The sequence below is a fragment of the Vipera berus genome (genome assembly GCF_964194415.1).
Source record: "Vipera berus genome assembly, chromosome: 1".
Classification (NCBI taxonomy): Eukaryota; Metazoa; Chordata; class Lepidosauria; order Squamata; family Viperidae; genus Vipera; species Vipera berus.
The window spans coordinates 252,087,626-252,108,101 of NC_138202.1; the positions used below are offsets into that span (position 1 = coordinate 252,087,626).

The 20,476-nt window shown below is 39.1% G+C and overlaps 1 protein-coding gene across 1 annotated transcript in view; it reads left to right on the forward strand.

The window, feature by feature from the left end:
• The window catches only part of LIN28B (lin-28 homolog B), a gene marked incomplete at both ends in the record, with an annotated part of 76,498 nt that extends 74,230 nt beyond the window's left edge, over positions 1-2,268 (forward strand). The window contains one exon of the mRNA XM_081314364.1: positions 1,884-2,268. Within this exon, the coding sequence (XP_081170490.1) occupies positions 1,884-2,268 (385 nt within the window). The remainder of the gene's footprint in view (positions 1-1,883) is intronic.
• Between the last annotated feature and the right edge of the window lie 18,208 nt (positions 2,269-20,476).

Sequence of the window (20,476 nt, forward strand, 5' to 3'; positions counted from 1 at the left end):
TTTTCAAAACACCTACAATCCTTACAGTTTTGTCTTGAGCTCTGTAATGTTCTCACAGTACTAGTTTGCAAAAAATTTACTGAGAAGTATTAGAGATATCAAATTCATTTCACAGGAAGTTCTCAAAAGTGTTTCTCCCTCCCCTTTGAAAAAAATCTTTCTATGAGATCTTAGTATCACCCAGATAAGATGCAATGATGTATTTGTGGTTTCCGGGAAGGAATAAAAAGCATGAGAATGATAACCAGTTTGATCTAGTGGTTAAGGCACCAGGATAGAAAGCAGGAGGATGTGAGTTCAAGTCCTGTTTTAGCCATGAAAGGTGACATCTCTCAGCCCAACCCACCTCGCAGAGTTGTTGTGGAGAAATAGGAAGAGAAAGGTGTGTTGAATATGGTGTGGCCTTGAGTTATTTGTAAAAATAATAAAAGTGGGTTAGAGATAAATTTAAATAAATAAATGAACTTCAGGTTATCTCAAAATCCAAGAGCTGGCAACCACAACTCCTTAATTTTTGGTTATGGGATGGTTCTTATTCTTAATTTTTTTTAAAAAAATATGTGAAACAGAAATCAGCAATGGCAACAAATTGCTGCGTTTCTTTTAATTGATTCCCCCCCCCCCGCTCTCTTACCATGGTTATCCTTCATGGCTCTCTTCTGAGAAGGAATACAATTGATAATAATAGCCTCCAATAAACTTTCCAATATTTCCTGATATCAGTACTATTGTGCACCATATTCAGGACTTCTTCTTTTTTGTATATTCCACATCTGACAACTTTATTGAGTATTCTGAGTAGAATCCAGCATTAAATTGGCTATTGTTCATGTTTTAAGAAAACGTATGTAAATATTAGACTGTTATCTTGATACTTGTGGACTAAAGTAGACTGGAGAGAATGTGCAAATCTCCCAATACAGCACTGTTGTAGTTGATATGATTGTATAGACTAAAGTAAGCCTATATAGATGGATGTTTGCCAGGCTGATTCAGTCAGTTTCTTGGGTATTAAGTCTTTATCAATGGCTTTTGATGGCCATTTAGTAACAACAAAGAAGATCCATTGTACTGCTTCTTTTCCTTTCATTTATGCTTCAAAAGTAAGAAAATGACACAACCCCTTTCTATCAGTGCTGAAAAGAAAGACATTGTCAGCCTAGGTAAGACACTTACTAAAGCCTCTTGGTTCTTATTCCAAAGTAGTCAGTCTTGTCAACTACTTTGAAAAACCCTGGAATATTAGAAAGCAGCTTTCCAAAATAGTGTCAAAAAGCACCATGTAATATAACAATAAAGGGACGCGGTGGCTCAGTGGGTTAGGACGCTGAGCTTGTCAATCAGAAGGTCGGCAGTTTGGCAGGTCGAATCCCGAGTGCCGCGTAACAGAGTTGAGCGCCTGTTACTCGTCCCAGCTTCTGCCAACCTAGCAGTTCGAAAGCACATAAAATGCAAGTAGAAAAATAGGGACCACTACGGTAGGAAGGTAACAGCGTTCCGTGCGCCTTTAGCATCTAGTCATGCCGGCCACATGACCACGGAAGACGTCCTCAGACAAACGCTGGCTCTTCGGCTTTGAAACGGAGATGAGCACTGGCCCCTAGAGTCGGAAACGACTAGCATGCATGTGCGGGGGAACCTTTAAAGCCTTTACCTTTAATATAACAATTCCAAATTTGCCCTGATGAAGTTACCTAATTGGGTAATTGAAACTTCTGCAAACAACCAAACTCAGACAGCACCAAGGACCTTAGGTTTCCAAATTTGGGGCTATTGGTGTCCTTGGCACTGGTCTCCTACTATTTTTTTTAAAGTTGAGGATCAAACATTTCTCTTGTGAGCCTATTCAATTAAGGGTATATCTCCCTGTTTGTATTTTGCAGATGCTATAATTGTGGTGGCTTCGATCATCATGCTAAGGAATGTACTCTACCTCCACAGCCAAAGAAGTGCCATTACTGTCAGAGCATCATGCACATGGTGGCAAACTGTCCACTTAAAACTGTTCCACAGCAGCCTACGAGTTACCAGGGAAGATATGAAGCTGACACCCAGCCCTCCACATCAGCCTTGCTGAGGGAAGGAGGAGGAGGAGGAGGAGGAGGTGCCTATGGCTATACTTCTCCATCTTATACTCTGGAAGGAAGGCCAGATATCTTACAGCATTCAGGAAAGTCACCTCAAGAAGCTGCTTCAAGTAAGTTTTCTCCATCACCGGAAGAGCAAAGCCGAAAGGGACCGTCGGTTCAAAAAAGAAAAAAGACTTAAAAAGAGTTGTATCACCGCCTTTTATTACCTCTCGGGATGTCTACCTCATTCAAGCACAAGGAGAATAATCTCATGTATTATCCTGCAGCAAAACCTCAACTTTTAACTACTGTTGTGGACCGGAGGTCTTTTGAAAACAAAAAACCAAAGCAAATCAGTCACTCCAAGTAAATTTCAGATGTGTTTAATGGCTAATGGGTTTCTAAACTGTTTGGGCATCAGGATCTCATATGATTTTTTAAATTTAGCCTAAATTATTCTTGGGCATGTGTTCTTTGCTTCTTCCCCCCTTTTCCAGAACAGCCCTATAGAGTTAAGGAAGACTATGCTTCCTTAGCTGCTTGAGTTCTCTCTGATTTATCTTAACCATGTCTTGTGTGGGGGAAAAAACCAGTTTCAAACCATGATTTATGATGGCTTTTTGAACAAACCACAGTTAAGACAATGCCCATGATAGTATTTGTTAATTCTAAACAGCAATTAATATGAAATGGAAGTCAGCATTTTTTTATTATTATTTCTTCACGGCCATCCAAGGGCTGAGAAGCAGCACATATCCCCACTCTGCACAGAAACTCATTCCTGTCACAATAAACCATCTGATATTTTGATGTACAGACTAGCCCATTGCCTGAATGTAAACATTAAATACTATGTTTCTTGAATTCATGGGAAAGTAACAGTTTTGAATGCTTTTTTTAATCCTTTTAACATTGTTTTTTTTTTAATTATAGGAGAGAAAGAAGGAGAGGGAGTGAATTGTAACCATACTTTCCCGATAATTCAAACAATGACCATGGTACTAAGTAGATCAATACATCCTTGTAGGATTCAGGGAAATTACAATTCCTGTTGTGGAAAAAATGGAGGATGGAAGTTTTTAGTCCTTAGCTTGAAAGGGTAATGCCTTGGTTTAAAGATGCCTCAGAATTGCCCCAAACTTTTAAAGAAGTAAAGGTGCTTCCCCCTTTTTCTCTTCTCTCCCTTTAGACAATGAATGTGTTATCTGAAATACTGTATCAACTCAGTATGACTTATATACAGGTTAGGTGATTGTATGGGATAATGTAGATGTCAAAATAATGGTTCAAAGTGATATTGAGATGCCATTTGGACTCCTTTTTTGCAAAACTTGATTGGGCCCATCTTGTGCAAATCTTAAGGAAAGCGATGGTGGTGGTGGTGGTGGTGGTGGCAGCAGTAGCAACTTCCAATTCAGTGTCCATGTCACTGGATAGATTTCTATAGGTCTTTCCAAGACCTATAGAAGACCTTTTTAACTTCCCAAAGATCAGTATCTGTTTTACAGTGCAATCCTGTGTAAGATCTCAGTCGCCTCAAGCTCAAGCAAAATTAGTGTATAGGATTGCAGTCTTAAGCTTATTTAATTGCTGTATTATGTAACCGTTATTTCAGTCTGTGTACATGCTGATTTTTTTTAAAGCCTACAGAGTTGACCAGGGGCTTGGAGTTTGAAATCTTAATTGAAGGGTTTGCCAGCCCCAAATAGTATTCCCCAGGATTCACCTCACACAGGATCCAGCACAAAAGTCAATGAGTCCAATTCTCAGTTGCTTGTCTGGTCGCTGCTCCAGCTTTCCTGGCTTCTCCTGCTCTTGTCCATCCCCTCCTGATTCAGAGTCCTCCTTCCAGATGTTCCTCAGAGTTCCACTCTGAAGTTCCTGAAACCAGCTCTTCCTCATCGTCTTCTGAGATATCCATTACACCAGGCATGTCAAACCTGCGACGTCATGTGACGTCGTGCGACATCACGGAACTTTTCCCCATTGCCGAAAATGGGATGGGCGCGGTTTCTCCGTGACGCTCCGGCCCGCGGGCCGGCAGTTTGACACCTCTGCATTACACTATTCCCCCCCTCACTCCTAGCATGGTTTGTCCTCCCCCCCCCCGATCCCCATTGACCAGTTTCCATGTGTACTGGAGTTGCAACTAGCAGATCAGACAGGGGGCATGCACAGCCTCACCATCTTCCCAGGACATGTCCTCAGGGCAATATCCTTTCCAGTTGATCAGGTACTGCAATCAGTTCTGATGCCATCTGGGGTCTACAATATGGGCCACCTCATACTCCAGCTGGCCCTTTCTGAAGTTCTTTTTTTTATTTATATTTATTTTAAATATTTACAGACACATACACACTAAGTATATACATTTCAAATTAAGAAAGAAAAGGAAAAGGACAAACAAACACTTAACAAACATGCATATAAACTAACTGGGGATTGAAATCCCCTGTGCAGTTATACATAATTACATCCCGGTAAATCTTAAATCTTATTTAACGTTGTCTATTTCGACTATTAAATATTATCATAAAAAAGCCCTTTCTGAAGTTCTTGAAACCGACTCTTGTTGTCCAAAGTGGCTTCTGGGGCATCCATTACAATATTATTTGATCAGGATCAAACTGTCACATTTTTTTCCACTCTCCCAAGAGCGAGCTAGAATCAATTTCTAACCCATTTCACCAATTTTGGGGAGGTAAGCATTGTGCACATTTATTATGAGTCATCCTAATATATTGGAGTGGGATAAAACCTCTTGAGTTATTATGGTGCTTACAAACCCAGAACATTATTTAAGCATGGCTAAAACCACTATATGCAGTTCCAGGACTATCAATCTCCTAAAGGAACAACAGCTGCTGTTGATAATCTTCAAAGACATATGAGCTGGATATTAATTAAGTCCTATGGACCATTGCTTCTTCCTTTTAAAATGACTCTTGAAGAAATACTTTTCCCCATTTACTTGGCAAACCAATATAAAAGCAAAAATAAATAAAGAAGATCTGATTTTATAACATAGTTTGAACCAAATCTTCAGACTTTCTTTGATTAAGTCATGGGTGTCCAACATTTTGGCTTGCCTGGGCTGCACTGAGTGAAGAGAAATTGTTTTTGGCCCCATATAAATATATAGCTTAGTTAGTGTATATAAATCACATAATAATGTTAAAAGTTTACAATCTTGTGGGGCCACATTATTAGCTGTCCAGGGCTGCTTGTGGCCTGTGGGCCATGAATTGGACACACCCAGGTTAAGTCATTGAGAACATCAAGCTTGTTTCTGGTAGACTCTGATCTATCTGCAGAAAAAGCCCTCTCTGGATACTGTTGCTCGTACTGCTGTCACCGCTACCCCACCTTCCTTTAGGAAAATGCCTCAATAGCCTAAAGGTAGGCCCAACTCTGATGATGAAAATTTGCTTCAAATCCATGGCAGTGGTGGAGGGAAAGAAGAATCTTGGTGGTTTATACTGAAGTTTTCAGTGAACTTTAATGCAAAGTGGGGTGTTTTGGTTTTTTGGGTTTTATTTTGTTTTTGTTTTGACGATACTGAATGTGATGTATGTATAGAGAACTACTTCCTTGCCTTATGCAAGGATTGTAAACTTATTTAAGTTATGTAGACAAATTGAAGTGGCGTGACCTAATCTTTCAGTAGATACAATAACTGGGTTATAAAACAGCAACAATGTCAAGGGTAAGGTCACTTTGAAAATATAAAGCAAAATTTGTTGACCTTTATTTAGAGAGAAATATGGAAATGGTGGATTTGAAAACTGGCCATTCTCTGTTTAGCTACTTTAAAATTCCAGAATTACTTTTTTTTTTGAGTGAAATAAGTAATTCCAGCAACCACAGACTGAATTGCTAAGAGAGCCTAGCAGACCTATTAAAAGTTTACATTTTATTTTTGTATATTGGATGATGGTCACTATTGACAAAATATTCTTCTCAGGACAAAGAACCTTGCTCAGGGAAAATGGCATGCAATTATTATTTTTCTTTTCTTTTACAGATTGCTTGCTTGTTCAGAACAAACCAAAAATACTTTGATACTGCTGTGTACCGTGCTATTATATACATGTTATGTGCTAATGATTGTAACTACCTCTGTTTACTAATGAGTTTCTTATGACTCAAGATATCAACTTTTCGCATGATATTTCCCACGTATTGAAGTGAACACATATAACTTGACATCACAAGCATGGCTGGTTTTCATGGTTGTGGGCAGGGCAATGTCTCCCCGTTCCTGAATTTCTATGCCACATTGTTAATATAGGGAAGAATATAGTTATTTCTGTTTACAGCAAACAACTACCTCATACTTACCACAGAAGCAATACCTGTGTGTTGCTCTGGCCTTAAATGTGGCTTTTGATTCTATGGTACATACCTCTACTTTTTTAAAAAAAAAATTGCTTGTGCAACATATTATTACAATGATATTTAGTGTTTTTTAGTGTTTTTTTTAAAATCCCATTTATATCCCGCCGTTCTCCGAAGACTCAGGGTGGCTTACAATCTAAGGCACAAATCAATGTGCTTAGCAATAGCCTTCATTCTATGTATATGCCTGCTTATTAGGGCTTTCGCCCCCCCCCAAGCGGCATTAATACAAAGTCAGCTTATTGCCCCCAACAATCTGGGTCCTCATTTTACCTACCTCAGAAGGATGGAAGGCTGAGTCAACCTTGAGCCTGGTGGGACTCGAACCTGCACTAATTGCAGGCAGCTGGTGTTACTTAAGGAGGCATTAGTCCACTGCTCCACCAAGGCTGTTTTGAAAACAATGCAGCTGTTTGAAATGATGTGAGAGTCTTGAAATTTAACTTTGTCTACCTGGTTGACACAGAAAGAGGTGCTGTTGATATACCAGCAGGAATTTTCTTCCCCTCTAAGAAAGAACCAACATGTGGGAATTAACTAATTAACTCATTATTCCTGGATGGCACGAGAATTGTTAGGTTTTTTTGTTGCTTTCTGTTGTAAGGTATAATTATCTGCCGAAAGTAAATAATAAGCAGTTATGTAATCAACTAGCAGACTCCTAGTGAGTCCTATTTATCCTATTGCAGTACGTTTGCCAGTTTTTAAGGGACATGGGAAAACTATATTGTTCCAAAATAATGCACTCATAGGTTTCATTGCTTTGATAATGGGCAGGCTCCAGCAAGAACTGGCTGCCCACCCCTAGGCTTTTGTCTGGCCTAAATAATCCCATGGCCCAAATCAAGCAACGTCAGAGCAGAAAGAGCTTTGGATTTCAGCATGCCTCCCTCACCTCTGTCTGCAGACCCAGATACAAGGAAAGATAAGTGTGATTGGTTAAATCATGCTTCCCATTGACATCTGAACCAGGTTTAAACATAGCTTGTAAAACAAGATCCCTTTCCAACGGGTGAACGGCAATTAGACTGCTCTCTCATATGATGTCCAAGCAAGGAGACTGAGTTAATAAATCACCGTTGCCATTCCATTGACTGCAAGGGTGGACTGATGCCCCAACTGCAACCATTCGTGGCCTTCCCACCCTGTGAGCAGGGAAGCATGATCTGTGCACAGAAGCCTCCCATCAAGGTAGAGATAGCTGGGCAATGAGAAATCTCCTCCCACCTCAGAGTCATGGTGACGGTTACAGCCAAACGTCAAAATCCCCAAGATGCTGGGAGTACAACCCTGCTTTCTCCCCTCAGGTGTAACTGCACACAAGGTATAACTTCAGTCAGTTTTACCAAGCTTTGGTTTAAGGACCTGCAAGCTTTTAAGGCATTTGTTTTGCTCTTTAACTTGTCCACCCTCAAAGCACACATGCAAAGCCTTAAGTATTTGGCTCCACCCACTGTGGGCATTACTAAACAAATGCTAATAGGATGTGTGCAAATCCAGTTGGCGCTTTTTTAGCCCCCAGTATAAAGACATAATAGCTGAGTAGACCAACACTTACCTCTGTAAAAGTTATAAGTGGCTAAGAAAAAAAACAAAAAAACATGAGCACAATTCATGTTTGAATGATAGGTGCCAATACTTTTAAAGCTTTTTAAGATTTACAATTTTACTGCAAAAATAAAATATTTTATTTTAAATTGCCTTGTTTAGGAATCACTGCCGCTTTCAACAGCATCCTGAACTCTTGTTGACATTGAGTTTTCTGAAACCTTTTGAACTTTCTAATGTGACTAAGCCAAAACTTGAAACAGCAAGTCAGTCATATTAATTGCAATGGGACTCTCACTTGCACAAATGTTTTCTATGTCTCCTTGCCCTAGAATTGAGGCCCTTGTGCTTCACAACTGGTCTCATATAGTGAAATCAGTAGGAGCTGTGCACACTTGACTAGCAGCTTTTAAAAAATGTCTCAGAGGGAAAAAGATAAGAGGACAATTACTTAGGTGCTATTTGATTGTACAATTAGCTCTATAAGGATGTGATTCTTTTGCTAAATGCAGGCTAATCAGTTAAAAAGATCTTAATTTGTTGTAGTACTACCCCAAAGTTACTTTCTTTATGTAATTTTGTGGATAGAGATCCATAAAAGTGTTATAGACCTGGTGACTTTTGTATGAAAAAGTATAAAGTGGAAAGATCTCATTAAGTCTTAAATTAATTTAAATTAATTTATCTGTGAGAAATGTTTATCAAAAAGAATATATGTGTGTTTTTCTTCCCCTTTAGTTATGATGGAAATGAATGTCATTGGGGAAATGTGTGCGGATCCGCAGGATTTAATTTTGCTAGATGTCTTTAATGAGATTTGATTACTTTGTCTTTGGTCACTTTTAAAGACTTGTTAAATGTATCTTGTTCTGTTTTAAATTACCAGCCTTTTGAAGATAGGCTAGTAGTGTTATTCTGCCATCATGACCAGTTGGCAACAAGATGCTGACAAAGGGAGCTTCAGCTATTTTTCACAATGCCCTGCATCAGACCAAAGATACTGAAAATAAGCAATGTGTGAATATAAATTCATTCCTCTGATGCAGATGGATCAAATTCCTGACTCTGCCACATCTAAACTGTGATTGAACAAATTTGGGGCATGAGGGCCTGACAGACAGATGTTTTAAGGGTGTATTAATCTAAGCTCCATTTTCAGCATCAATAGTTCCTGACTAAATATTTATATCTAGGGAAGTAAGTGTCAAGCTACTTTCCCTAGCACACAGCTTGCTCACATGAAGGTCAATGTGACATCCAGCATAAGAAAATGAGCATGAAGTTGAATATTAGAAGAGTTAGGACATTTTCTCTAAACCAGACATGTCAAAATCGCGACGTCACATGATGTCGCGCAACGTATTGGAGCTTTTTCGCCATTGCCAGCAATGGGGTGGGCGTGGCTTCCCGATGATGTGTCCGGCCCGTGGGCCGGCAGTTTGACACCCCTGCTCTAAACTATTGCTAACCTACAGTGGCAAACTAAGAAGAACCATTACAATAGTGACTACCTCTCAGTTTCCTACTTCTTAACAATATGGCTGACAAGTATTATCAGATTGACTTGAATTTGTATATTACTGTAGTAAATGAATTAAATAACCAGAGACCAAAGTGAACACCGATACCTATGTGTTTTGAATATTGTCTTTTTATCTAGTGTTTTTAAACCTGTACCTCCATAGAATATAGATTACCTCATGGTCCATTTTTAATTCATGATGTTGTTTACATATAATAAAAACAAGTCACTTGAATTTTGGGGTCTTTTAAAAGAAAAGACAGTGATGAGGGGGTTGGGAAAGATCATGTTTACTCTCTCTGTCTTGTTGGGATGAAGCACTGATTGTCTTTCTATATATCCTGTATTTTATACCTTCATTTAATGCCTATTGCTGAATGTTTATTTCTATCATCCATTTGTGACTGAGGTTTAAAAGGATTATGTGATGAAAAATAAAACATAACATTGGCATTTACCAACAGTTTCTGAGAGTTTAAGTATATGCTGTGTGGAAAAAGATTGGGCACAGCCCTAAATCATTTCTGTCCCATTTATAAATCATCCATTGGCATGAATTCTTCATGTTGGAAATTGAGTATGATGCTCACCCTTTTTTCAATAAATTTACAACAGCCATAATTCTGTTTTATTCACCTTCTGTTGTAACATTTTTCTCGTCCTTGTACATTGCACAGGTAAATTTGTTAAACAAAAGGAGAAATCCAAGGAGATTATAGTCCCAATTGCCACCAAGGATTGGACCCAAGAAAAATTAGCTAGAGAGCCTTATTGCTTTGAAGATGCACATGTTGCTTAGATAAAACCTTTGTTGTTAGAATGCAACAAATTACAAGGTATATGGATTGTTTGTATTGTTTGTATCCAGTAAATCTGGACAGTTAATTATAGAAAGAGATTTATATAGAAACAATAGGAAAAAAGAGTAAACTATGCCATGTAAAATGTCTCACTCAACAAGGGTAAAAACACAAACTGGGCTCCATTAACATTTTTATTATAAACTGAGGGAAGAACCAGCTTTTTAAGAGTTCCAAAGGGCCAATAGGTTCAAGGCTATCCAACTTCATGTAGACTGTTCACCTTGAGAGAGAAAGCACGTCTTCTAAATCCCCCAAAAGGGACCTGGTATAGGTGCAACCTGCCAAATGTTGTAAGATGGGTTGAAATCGTTGGAGAAGAGGCAGTCCCAAAAATACCCAGGCTCTGAGCATTTAGAGCTAATAATCTGAAAATCCAAAAATCTCCAGTATATAACCCATGACCAGTGACATTATGTGTATGTTTCATGGTGTGCCTCAATCTGCCAGATGCCCAAGACCAAGTCCATATCGAAAGGACGGTGTTCTGCACTTTTCTCTAGAAAACAATTCTTGGGACCCTATTTCCTATTAAAATTAATTTTAGCCTTTTTACAAGACCCCATTATCAAAATATTTTTCTTAATGTTCACTTGAAATCTTGATTTGAATATAAGATTTAACTCAGACATCCTAAAGCAGGAGAGAAACAGTTGCCTTATCTCTGAGATGTATCCATTAGTTCATTAATTTTGTTAATAAAATAAGTAACTGTGAGTTTACTTGGCTTTTCTGTAAGAATATTGGTTTCTTAGGTAAAGGTAAGGGTTCGCCCGCACATGCGTGCTAGTCGTTTCCAACTCTAGGGGCTGGTGCTCATCTTCATTTCAAAGCCGAAGAGCCAGCACTTGTCCAAGGATGTCTCCGTGGTCATGTGGCTGGCATGACTAGATGCCAAAGGCGCACGGAACACTGTTACCTTTCCACCATAGTGGTCCCTATTTTTATACTTGCATTTTTACGTGCTTTCAAACTGCTAGGTTGGCAGAAGCTGGGACAAGTAACAGGCGCTCACTCTGTTACGCGGCACTCGGGATTCGGTCCGCCAAACTGCCAACCTTCTGATCGACAAGCTCAGCGTCCTAACCCACTGAGCCACCACGTCCCTGTTATTGGTTTCTTAGATGCAGTTAAAGTATTTATCAGCTTTTACTATTTACTATATTTTAGTACTGCTTTTCTGTCAAAGAAAGCCATAGAGCTAGAGTGCAGGTTTTTTTAAAACATTAGCACTGCTGTAAAATCACAAGAAAATAAAAGCAGCAAACATGCAAAAAATATTACAATCCACCAAAGGCTCAGTAAACAGCTCAGGTTTTATTTAACTTCTAGTAATCATATATACAACTACCTTTATTTGCCATAAGACTGGGCAATTGCAATTGAAATCTGTTTCACTTGATCGTCAAAGTTTAAATATTTTTCATTTTATCTGCATCAAGATTTTCTGCCTTGTACTTTCTGGACATTTTGGAAAGCAATTCCAAAAATTACTAGCCAGAATGTAGGAGTGTAACATCAAAAACTGAACGTAGTACTCCAGACAACATCCGCATATTGAGAATAAAATATAATTATTTTATTCATGCTTTCCAGATGCTTCCCCTGCTCCATGCTTACTCCCTAGCAGCAGGATTCATGGCACTTTACAATCACAAACTCATAAAATATAAGTGAAATATAGCAAATTGCATACATCACAGATACAGCATAAACTTCACATAAAAGAGCAGACACTTTGAAGAAATATGACTTCTTGAGACTTGGAAGCTGTTGGGTCTCATAATGCAGTTTATTTTTCCAATTTTACATTTTAAGTATTTAAAAAGCAACGTGGTGGCTGGGTTAATCAATAGTTCGATAACCTATAAAAATCTTTAGTACAAATCTCAAATTACAACATCAAATATTTCCTCTCTTTTTCCCTTAACATCTACTGTCTCGTATTTAAGCTAATACAGTTCTTATTATATCAACTCAGTAAAAACATCAATATTACATTTATCAATAAAGTTTTAGCTTATACATATCTTACTTTTTACATTCAATCTTCATAAACAACCCATATCCTGTTATTAATTTTTTCCCAATTTTTAGTTTCCCAACAATATTCCAATTTAACCTTTGATATTTATAATTTTCAGGCTTTAGGTAACCAAAATTTCCCTTATCTCAATTCATAATAGAATCTAATATTCAAAATACACACCCCCAATTTTCTTCAGCTTTATTCTGGCTTTCTTCCTTTGCCAACTAGCCTTCCATATCAGTGCTTTTAGATCGTCAAATATATCTCGCTCTATTATTATATATGTTATTTGAAATAAAGGAGACCATTTAATTGCCATTTTTTTGGAAGGGCTAGCCCATTTATATTCATTAAGTTGTCTCCCTATTATTCCAATTCCCCATGATTGCCCTGATATGTTTATCTTCCATTCAATCTGTTCTTTCTCAATTTTTTTCTGATTTATATAGAAAGTCTTTTCCATTTTCAGTGTTGTCACTCCCTTTTCTGGATTTTCCATTAACTATATTTGTTGGTCAATTGAGTCCTCTGTCTTAATATTTGATTGTTCCACTTCTGTTATCTTCTCCATTGTTAGTTCTTTGATTGTAGTCAAAGCTTGGGTTTTGTATCTAAGCTGGCATCTTGTTCTTTTATGTTAGGTCTTATTTTATCACAAGCTGAAAGAATTGTTTCATGTATTGCTTTCAGCATGGAAAGGATCTTTTCCTGGTCTTCATCCATATTCTTTTAATAATTTGTTAAGTTGAGAATTTTAAAATCAGACATTAAAAATAATTTGATAACTAGGTATGGTACCTCTCTTTCACATGTTTATAGATAGTCTTTATAGTAGAAGTCGTTTATCAAGCAAGATTTTATAGTCCAAGGTATTTCATCATCTCATATAGTAACCAATGTTCCTCAAATAAAGAGATAGGAAGGCAATTCCCTACATATAACTCTGAAAGTCAGAAAAGGTTTGCATTCATAGTTCAAGTAGACCAGTTATGCCACCAAGCTGTTCTCTTTACAGCTGAGCTTCTCACAGGTGGTGCCAAGGTAAAAAAAAGAGTCTTATCTAAATAAAGTCTGGGCTTCGAGCCAAGTCTCTTTTAGGAAATAATAAATTGTAATACCAAACTTTGCCACATGATGTCACTGATGCTGTTTAAAGTTTTTTAAGTCCAAAATTTTTATAATCCTTTTTCCAATTTTATTTCTTTTTTGTAGATAAAAGCAAAAGTCTCCAATAAAAATAAGAAAAGTTTTGGTCCCCAAGTTTCAGGAACATATAATTCCAATTAGATTAAAGTTATTCTTTTAGTGCTTTGATTCCCATGGGTAATCAGTCGCTGCTATTTTTAGAAGGTGGGATAGAAATTCCCTACCCTCTCTCCTCACAGAGGGAAAGATACTTTGGGCAGTTTTTACAGGAAAAGAAAATACTTAGGATAAAGAGAAGATCAGATCTCACCAGTTTTATCCACAATGCTTTCGAAGTGCTTGGTGGTGAGTTTGACTTCGGCTGTCTGCAGCCTAGTGACATGCCATATTATTATGGCCGGTCTTTCCTCTGCCAGTTTGGAGGGCTGCCTTGGATTGAGTGGAAGGGCTGCCGGCCTCCTGTGATCAAGTGGGGATCCCCTCCTTGCTTGTCACCCCTACAGGGCTACTTTTGCCCCTTTCCTTGGTCCCCCAGCAGAGCGAAACCAAACGTGGAAGATAGAGCTCGCCTTCCAGTGGCCATGGCGGCTGCGATGGCAAACCGGAAGTCAAAGTATATCTCTTAACTGATCTTACTAAGAAGGTTAAACACATGAAGTATGAGAAGGATTTTCAGAGTTTGAAGCAAGCTATATGCCTAGCATCAGTCCTCAAGATTTCACAGTGAATGTAGACATCTCAGAAGTAAACATAAGGCTGTGCTCAAGCGAGGCATGGGAATAAAAGTGGCAGTGTATAGAAAGTTATTCTGCAGGCTTATTCTTTGTGAGAACAATTTTAAATGATGAATTATGCATTATCCCTATAATGTGACTTCTTAACTTCCAAGATGGACTTGATCATTCTCTGAGTCCAAACCCCCAATGGCAGGCTGCTGTGTTTGCCTAGCTTCTTGCAATTGATGAAGAGCTATAGACTGATTTATGGTTTATGAGCTGAATCTGAGTAAATGACTTGATTTGTGGCTGCTGAGTTCCACTCTCTGACAGAATCTCACTAGGCTGTGAAAAAATGCCAATGCAGTAACTTTAGCTTGGAACATTGACTGGCAACCTAATCTGTGGATTGTCAGATAGCACCTGTCTTTGATGACAGTCTTTTCTGGTGACAAAGGTAAAGGTTTCCCTGTCAATCGTGTCCAACTCTAGGGCAGGAGGCTCGTCTCCATTTCTTAGCCAAGAGTGCCAGCATTGTCCAAAGAAAATTTCAGTGGTCATGTGGCTAGCATGGCTATATGCTAAGGCAGACATGTCAAACACAAGGCCCGGGGGCCGGATCCGGCCCGCGAAGTGATTTCATGTGGCCCACGAAGTCATCCTGGAAACAGTGAGGGAACGGCCCCCACTGCCTTGGCCCTGGCCCAGAGACCCTCCTTCTGCCAGAGACCCTCAGATCTGTCCCACTCCTGCCCAGGCCCCCATAGGCACCCTTGATGCGTATGATGTAGAGCTGGCCACGCCCACCAAGTAGGCCATACGCACTCTAGCCACACCCACCCAGTAGGCCACGCCTACCCTGGCCATACCCACCCGGCCCCCTGAGGGCAACTGCAATGCTGATACGGCCCTCAATGAAATTGAGTTTGACAACCCTGTGCTAAGGGCACATGGAATGCTGTTACTGAAGTGGTACCTATTAACTTACTTGCATTTGCATGCTTTTGAACGGCTAGGTGGCAGAAGGTAAAAATCATTAGATACCTAAAAATTTTTGCCAAAACCCCACAAAAATGCATGCAAAGGCAAACAAACCCTTCTGATTATTGGCCTCGCTCATTCACAAGTGATTGGTTTTAACCATGCTTTTCCAACCAAGCCAAATTGGCAAAGTTGATTATTAACACTAAAAGATACCCACTTTTAATTATTGGGATCATGTATCTTGCTAAATCCAACCTGATCCAATCTAATCTTATTTGTTTTACGGTTAGGGCTAAGCAGCTGGTAGATTTTGTACACAAAAGATAATAGCAATATGAGCCAGACTGTGGTGCTGACCGTAGCTATGGAGTGCCACTTGAGGCAAAAGTATTAAAGGCAGAGGAAGACAAACAAAAAAAAGGAGGGGGGGAGCTTGTTTTTTTTAATTGTTCTCTTATTTGAAGCATTTGCATTTTTGGATCATAATGACAACCACCAAAAAAAGCAGCAAAAATGGAGGGGAAGATCACTACAGCAACACAGAGGGAAGAATTATGCCAGATTTGCATCAGAAAATGTTGGAGCCACTGGCCAGCAAGTGAGCTGTGTCACTTGATACTAAATGGTCACTTTTGAAAAAAGAATGGATGAAAGATGAAAGAGTAGATGAAAGAAGTTAAGAAGATGAAAAGTTCTGTAAAAGAAGTGTCTGGACATGTAAACCACATTCATGACGAAGTGGAACTTTTGAGAGTAAAGCAGAAGTTATAGATAGATAGTTGGAAAGAAAACTAGACAATCTGACTTTATTGAATTGAGAGAAAAGGATTTTTATTTTTATTTTTAGAGATTTAAAGTAATCTCAAGATTCTGGTGAAGATATTAGAGGAAAAATTATTAAGGTTTTAGCCACTTTGCGGTTTAGAGTGAAATGGATACAGAGGCAAAATAATTAGTAAAATATATAGAATAAATAATAGATTTGCAAGAATGAGAAATGTTTCAAAGGATGCTTTGGTGCAATGTAACAGAAAGAAGGCAAGGGATCAAGTTTTGCAGTAGCATTTTAATACAAGACTGAAGATTGATAATACAGATGTATAATTGTTCTTAAATTATTTTTTCACTGAGATATTTCAGTGAGGCAAATTGGAAGGTATGATTTTTACTTTTAAACAACACAGGTTTTGATTGAATTCTGTCTGGAAGGGGAAGAAATATCGAGAAAATTTTAAGGAAGAATTAGAAGGGATTCAAATGGAGGTGTCAGTGTAAACAAAAAATTACAACAGGAAATTGTGTTTTGCAGGTTGCTGTTTGGTTTGGATGCATGAGTGGGTGCTGTTGAGAACTAAAATGTTTTCAGTATTCATATCAGTTTTGAATGTCATGGATATTTGTGATATAGCAAAGACAAAGTTAATATGACTACTAAAAATTATTATGTTAGGTGTGCCATATTGAGAATACGGAATAGATAAAATTGAGGTTGTATCTAAAAACACATTTGTGGTTTTCAGCACAAAAGGAATTTCATATCCGAGAAATAATAGGCAAGCACAGATAGTTAACTTATTTTTTTATTTTTTATTTTTTTTTATTTTAATTCCATTTATATCCCGCCCTTCTCCGAAGACTCAGGGCGGCTTACAAGCTTAGCAGAAGCCTTCATTCTATGTATATGCCTGCTTATTAGGGCTTTCACACACACCCCCAAGCGGCATTATTACGAAGTCAGCTTAATTGCCCCCAACAATCTGGGTCCTCATTTTACCTACCTCGGAAGGATGGAAGGCTGAGTCAACCTTGAGCCTGGTGGGATGCTTATGCTTACTTATTGTAAGATGATAGAATTTTGTCAAGGAGAATGTAAAAATAAAAAAAACTAGTGGATGCAGATGTCAGTGGTTCTATTATATTATTTATTGAAGTTCTCTTCAAATTTATGTAAGAAATGTGAACAACAGGAAGGTACATTTTATCATGTTTAGTGGATGCGTAAAAAAAAACTAAACAAATTTGGATTCAAATGCACATACCGATGAGGAGAATTTTAAAGCTGTTTTTCTTTTGGGATTGATGGACAAACAGTTGAAAAAGCATTGTGGAATTCTGTTATTATATTTGGTAACTGCAGCAAGATTATTCTATGCATGATAGAAAAATTCAGCATTATCCACAACGGAGGAATGGCTGGTGAAGATGATGGAGCTCACTGAGATGATCAAATTGACCTCTTTGATTAGAGACAAGACAATATCTAAGTTTATTGTTGACTGGAAACCCTTTGTGGACATTTTGCACAACACAAAAAAAATGAACTTATGATTTATGATTTAGATTATTATACAGGATAGATTATAGAAAGAAAAGAGGCATGATGTTACCATAGATTCAGAGGTAAATTTATAATTGTACTTATAACTGCTGTGAAGAAGATTGGAAACGACTTTCTTTTCTATTTTCCGTTCACCTTTTCCTCCCTTTCTTCCACTTCTAACTTTCTTTTTGATTTCTTTCTGGTTTTTTTTTCTTTTTCTTATATTACCGTAGTTTGTACTTTAAAAAAATTAAAAACAATTTTTTTCACGTTTGTGAACAATCCTGCAGGCCTGTAACACCTGAAGTAAAATCACAAACACAGTTGCAATGTCACTTAGTGACGGCTTCACTTAACAACTGAGTTGCCAGTCCCAATTGTGGCTACTAAATAAGAATTACCTTTTATTTTATTCAGACTTAAGGTTAACTGTACAACTGTACAGATCTATTTCTATATTATAGGCCAAAGGTTTTAGAAGGGCTTAAGAAAAAAAGGATATTTTCTAAGGGTAGACGAGGGTAGAATCAATTCTGTATGGGCTTAACAAGTGTTAAGAGAGAAATGAATTTTCTCACTAAGCCTATCACACCTACAAAACTCTGGGTACCCATTTGATGGCAACAAAGCGAGCAAGAAAACTGCAACCTTTCCTGCCACACTATTTGCAGTGCAGGTATGGTATGTTTACATCTAAACATAAGAACTTTTTATCTAGTTTAATATGCCTCTGGAGGTCCAGGTAAGTTTAATTGTAGCAATTATTCTGATTTCATAAAATCTTGAAGGGACCTTGGAGGTCTTCTACTCTAACCCCCTGTCCAAGGTAGGAGCTCTATAACAACCCAGACACATGGTTGTCCAATCTTTTCTTGAAAACCTGTGGAGATTTAGCTCTTCTGTTTTGGAGGTCTTCTGCTTCTGCTCTCAGTGGCCTGATTCACAAATAATTCTAAGCTGTACTGTGTTTTGGTTTGGGGTTAGTATGATGTGTGAACGTAGCCATTATGACTCAGATTTTTGCTTCATCAACAAACAGTGGTTAGAAAATCTTGATTTAGTCATATATGTAAATGAACTCAATATTTCTTAGATTATTTATTTATTTATTTATTTAGTTATATTTATATACCGCCCTATTCCCTGAGGACTCAGGGCGGTTTACAGGGAATTAAAAATCCAAAATACAAAAATTAAGAACCAAATTAAAAAATATTAAATTAACCCTGTAGTCAGTTAAAAAGAACCCCAAATTAAAAATTCCTCCTCAGTCTGGGCCCGAGAGCTCGAAGAGCCAGGTCTTCAGGCCCCGGCGGAATGATCGAAGGTCGGGGGCAGTTCTCAGCTCCACCGGCAGCTGGTTCCAGAGGGCAGGCGCTCCCACCGAGAAGGCCCTATCCCTGGGCGTCACCCGCCGGCAGTCTCTTACCGGCGGGACCCTGAGCAGACCCTCCCTGTGGGAGCGCACTGGGCGAAGGGCATTTGATGCCGGCAGCAGGTGTTCCCTCAGATATCCCGGACCCAGGCCATGTAGGGCTTTATAGGTGATAACCAGCACCTTGAATTTCACCCGGAGGGCAACCGGAAGCCAATGCAGCTCGCGGAGTAGAGGTGTTACATGGGAGTATCGGGAAACCCCCATTACAACTCGCGCGGCCGCATTCTGCACCAGTTGAAGCCTCCGAGTGGTCTTCAAGGGCAGCCCCATGTAGAGAGCGTTACAGTAGTCCAAACGGGAGGTCACAAGCGCATGAGTAACTGTGCGTAGGGCGTCTCGGTCCAGATAGGGACGCAACTGGCGCACCAGGCGAACCTGGGCAAAAGCCCTCCTGGTCACGGCTCCTATATGATCTTCGAAATTGAGCCGTGAATCCAGGAGGACGCCCAAGTTGCGAGCCCTATCGACGGGGGGTAACACCTCACCCCCCATCATTAAGGATGGAATAACTTGGTTAACCCGAGATGCCGATATGCACAGCCACTCAGTCTTGGCGGGATTGAGACGAAGCCTGTTTCTCCCCATCCAGACCCGAACCGCCTCCAGGCACCGGGACATCACGGAGAGGGCATCACTGGGTTGGTTCGGGGTGGAAAGAAAAAGTTGGGTATCATCAGCGTACTGATGATACCCCACCCCAAAACCACGAATGATCTCGCCCAGCGGCTTCATATAGATGTTGAACAGGAGAGGCGAGAGAACCGACCCCTGAGGGACTCCACAAAGATTATAAGGTTATGCTGAGGATAAAGTAGTAAGGTGAATACTTAATTCTGAATCGTGATTGAAACATGCAGCTCTATAAAACAGCCCATCTGGATAGCAATTAGATTTAGAAGATATTCTTTTGGATATATGTGTGCAGGGCTTTTTTTCTCATAGAACGCTCAGAACGGAGTTCCGGCACCTTTTTTGGATGGAACCTTGTAGGATAGGCAAGGCGGGTTGTATGACATGTGTGAGTTCCGGCACCTTTTTCTTTTACAAAAAAAGCACTGTATCTCTGTGTTATAAATATGCGCATTCTGTTCATGATCTTGCAAACATAATGAAGATGCTGTGGCCCAGAACTATTTTGTCTGCTCCAAAGGGTCATTCAGTGGGCATTTCTGCAGCTCTAAAAGAAGCAAACGCACGTATTTCTTGTACATTTTTGTTGAATGGTTTGAAAGGGAAAGCTGGATGGACAGCCAACCCTGACACAGCTCTTTTGTGCCATAGGTGACTGGATTAATCTTAGTTTCTCTTAAGTCAATACATAGCTGAAATGCCCATTCAGCATCCGCTTTTATGAAAGAGGATGAAGGGGAATTCATATCACAAGAGTGCTTTGAACAGGAAACCAAGATGTAGCCTAAGTATATGATTAATCTCTAAGGGGGAAAT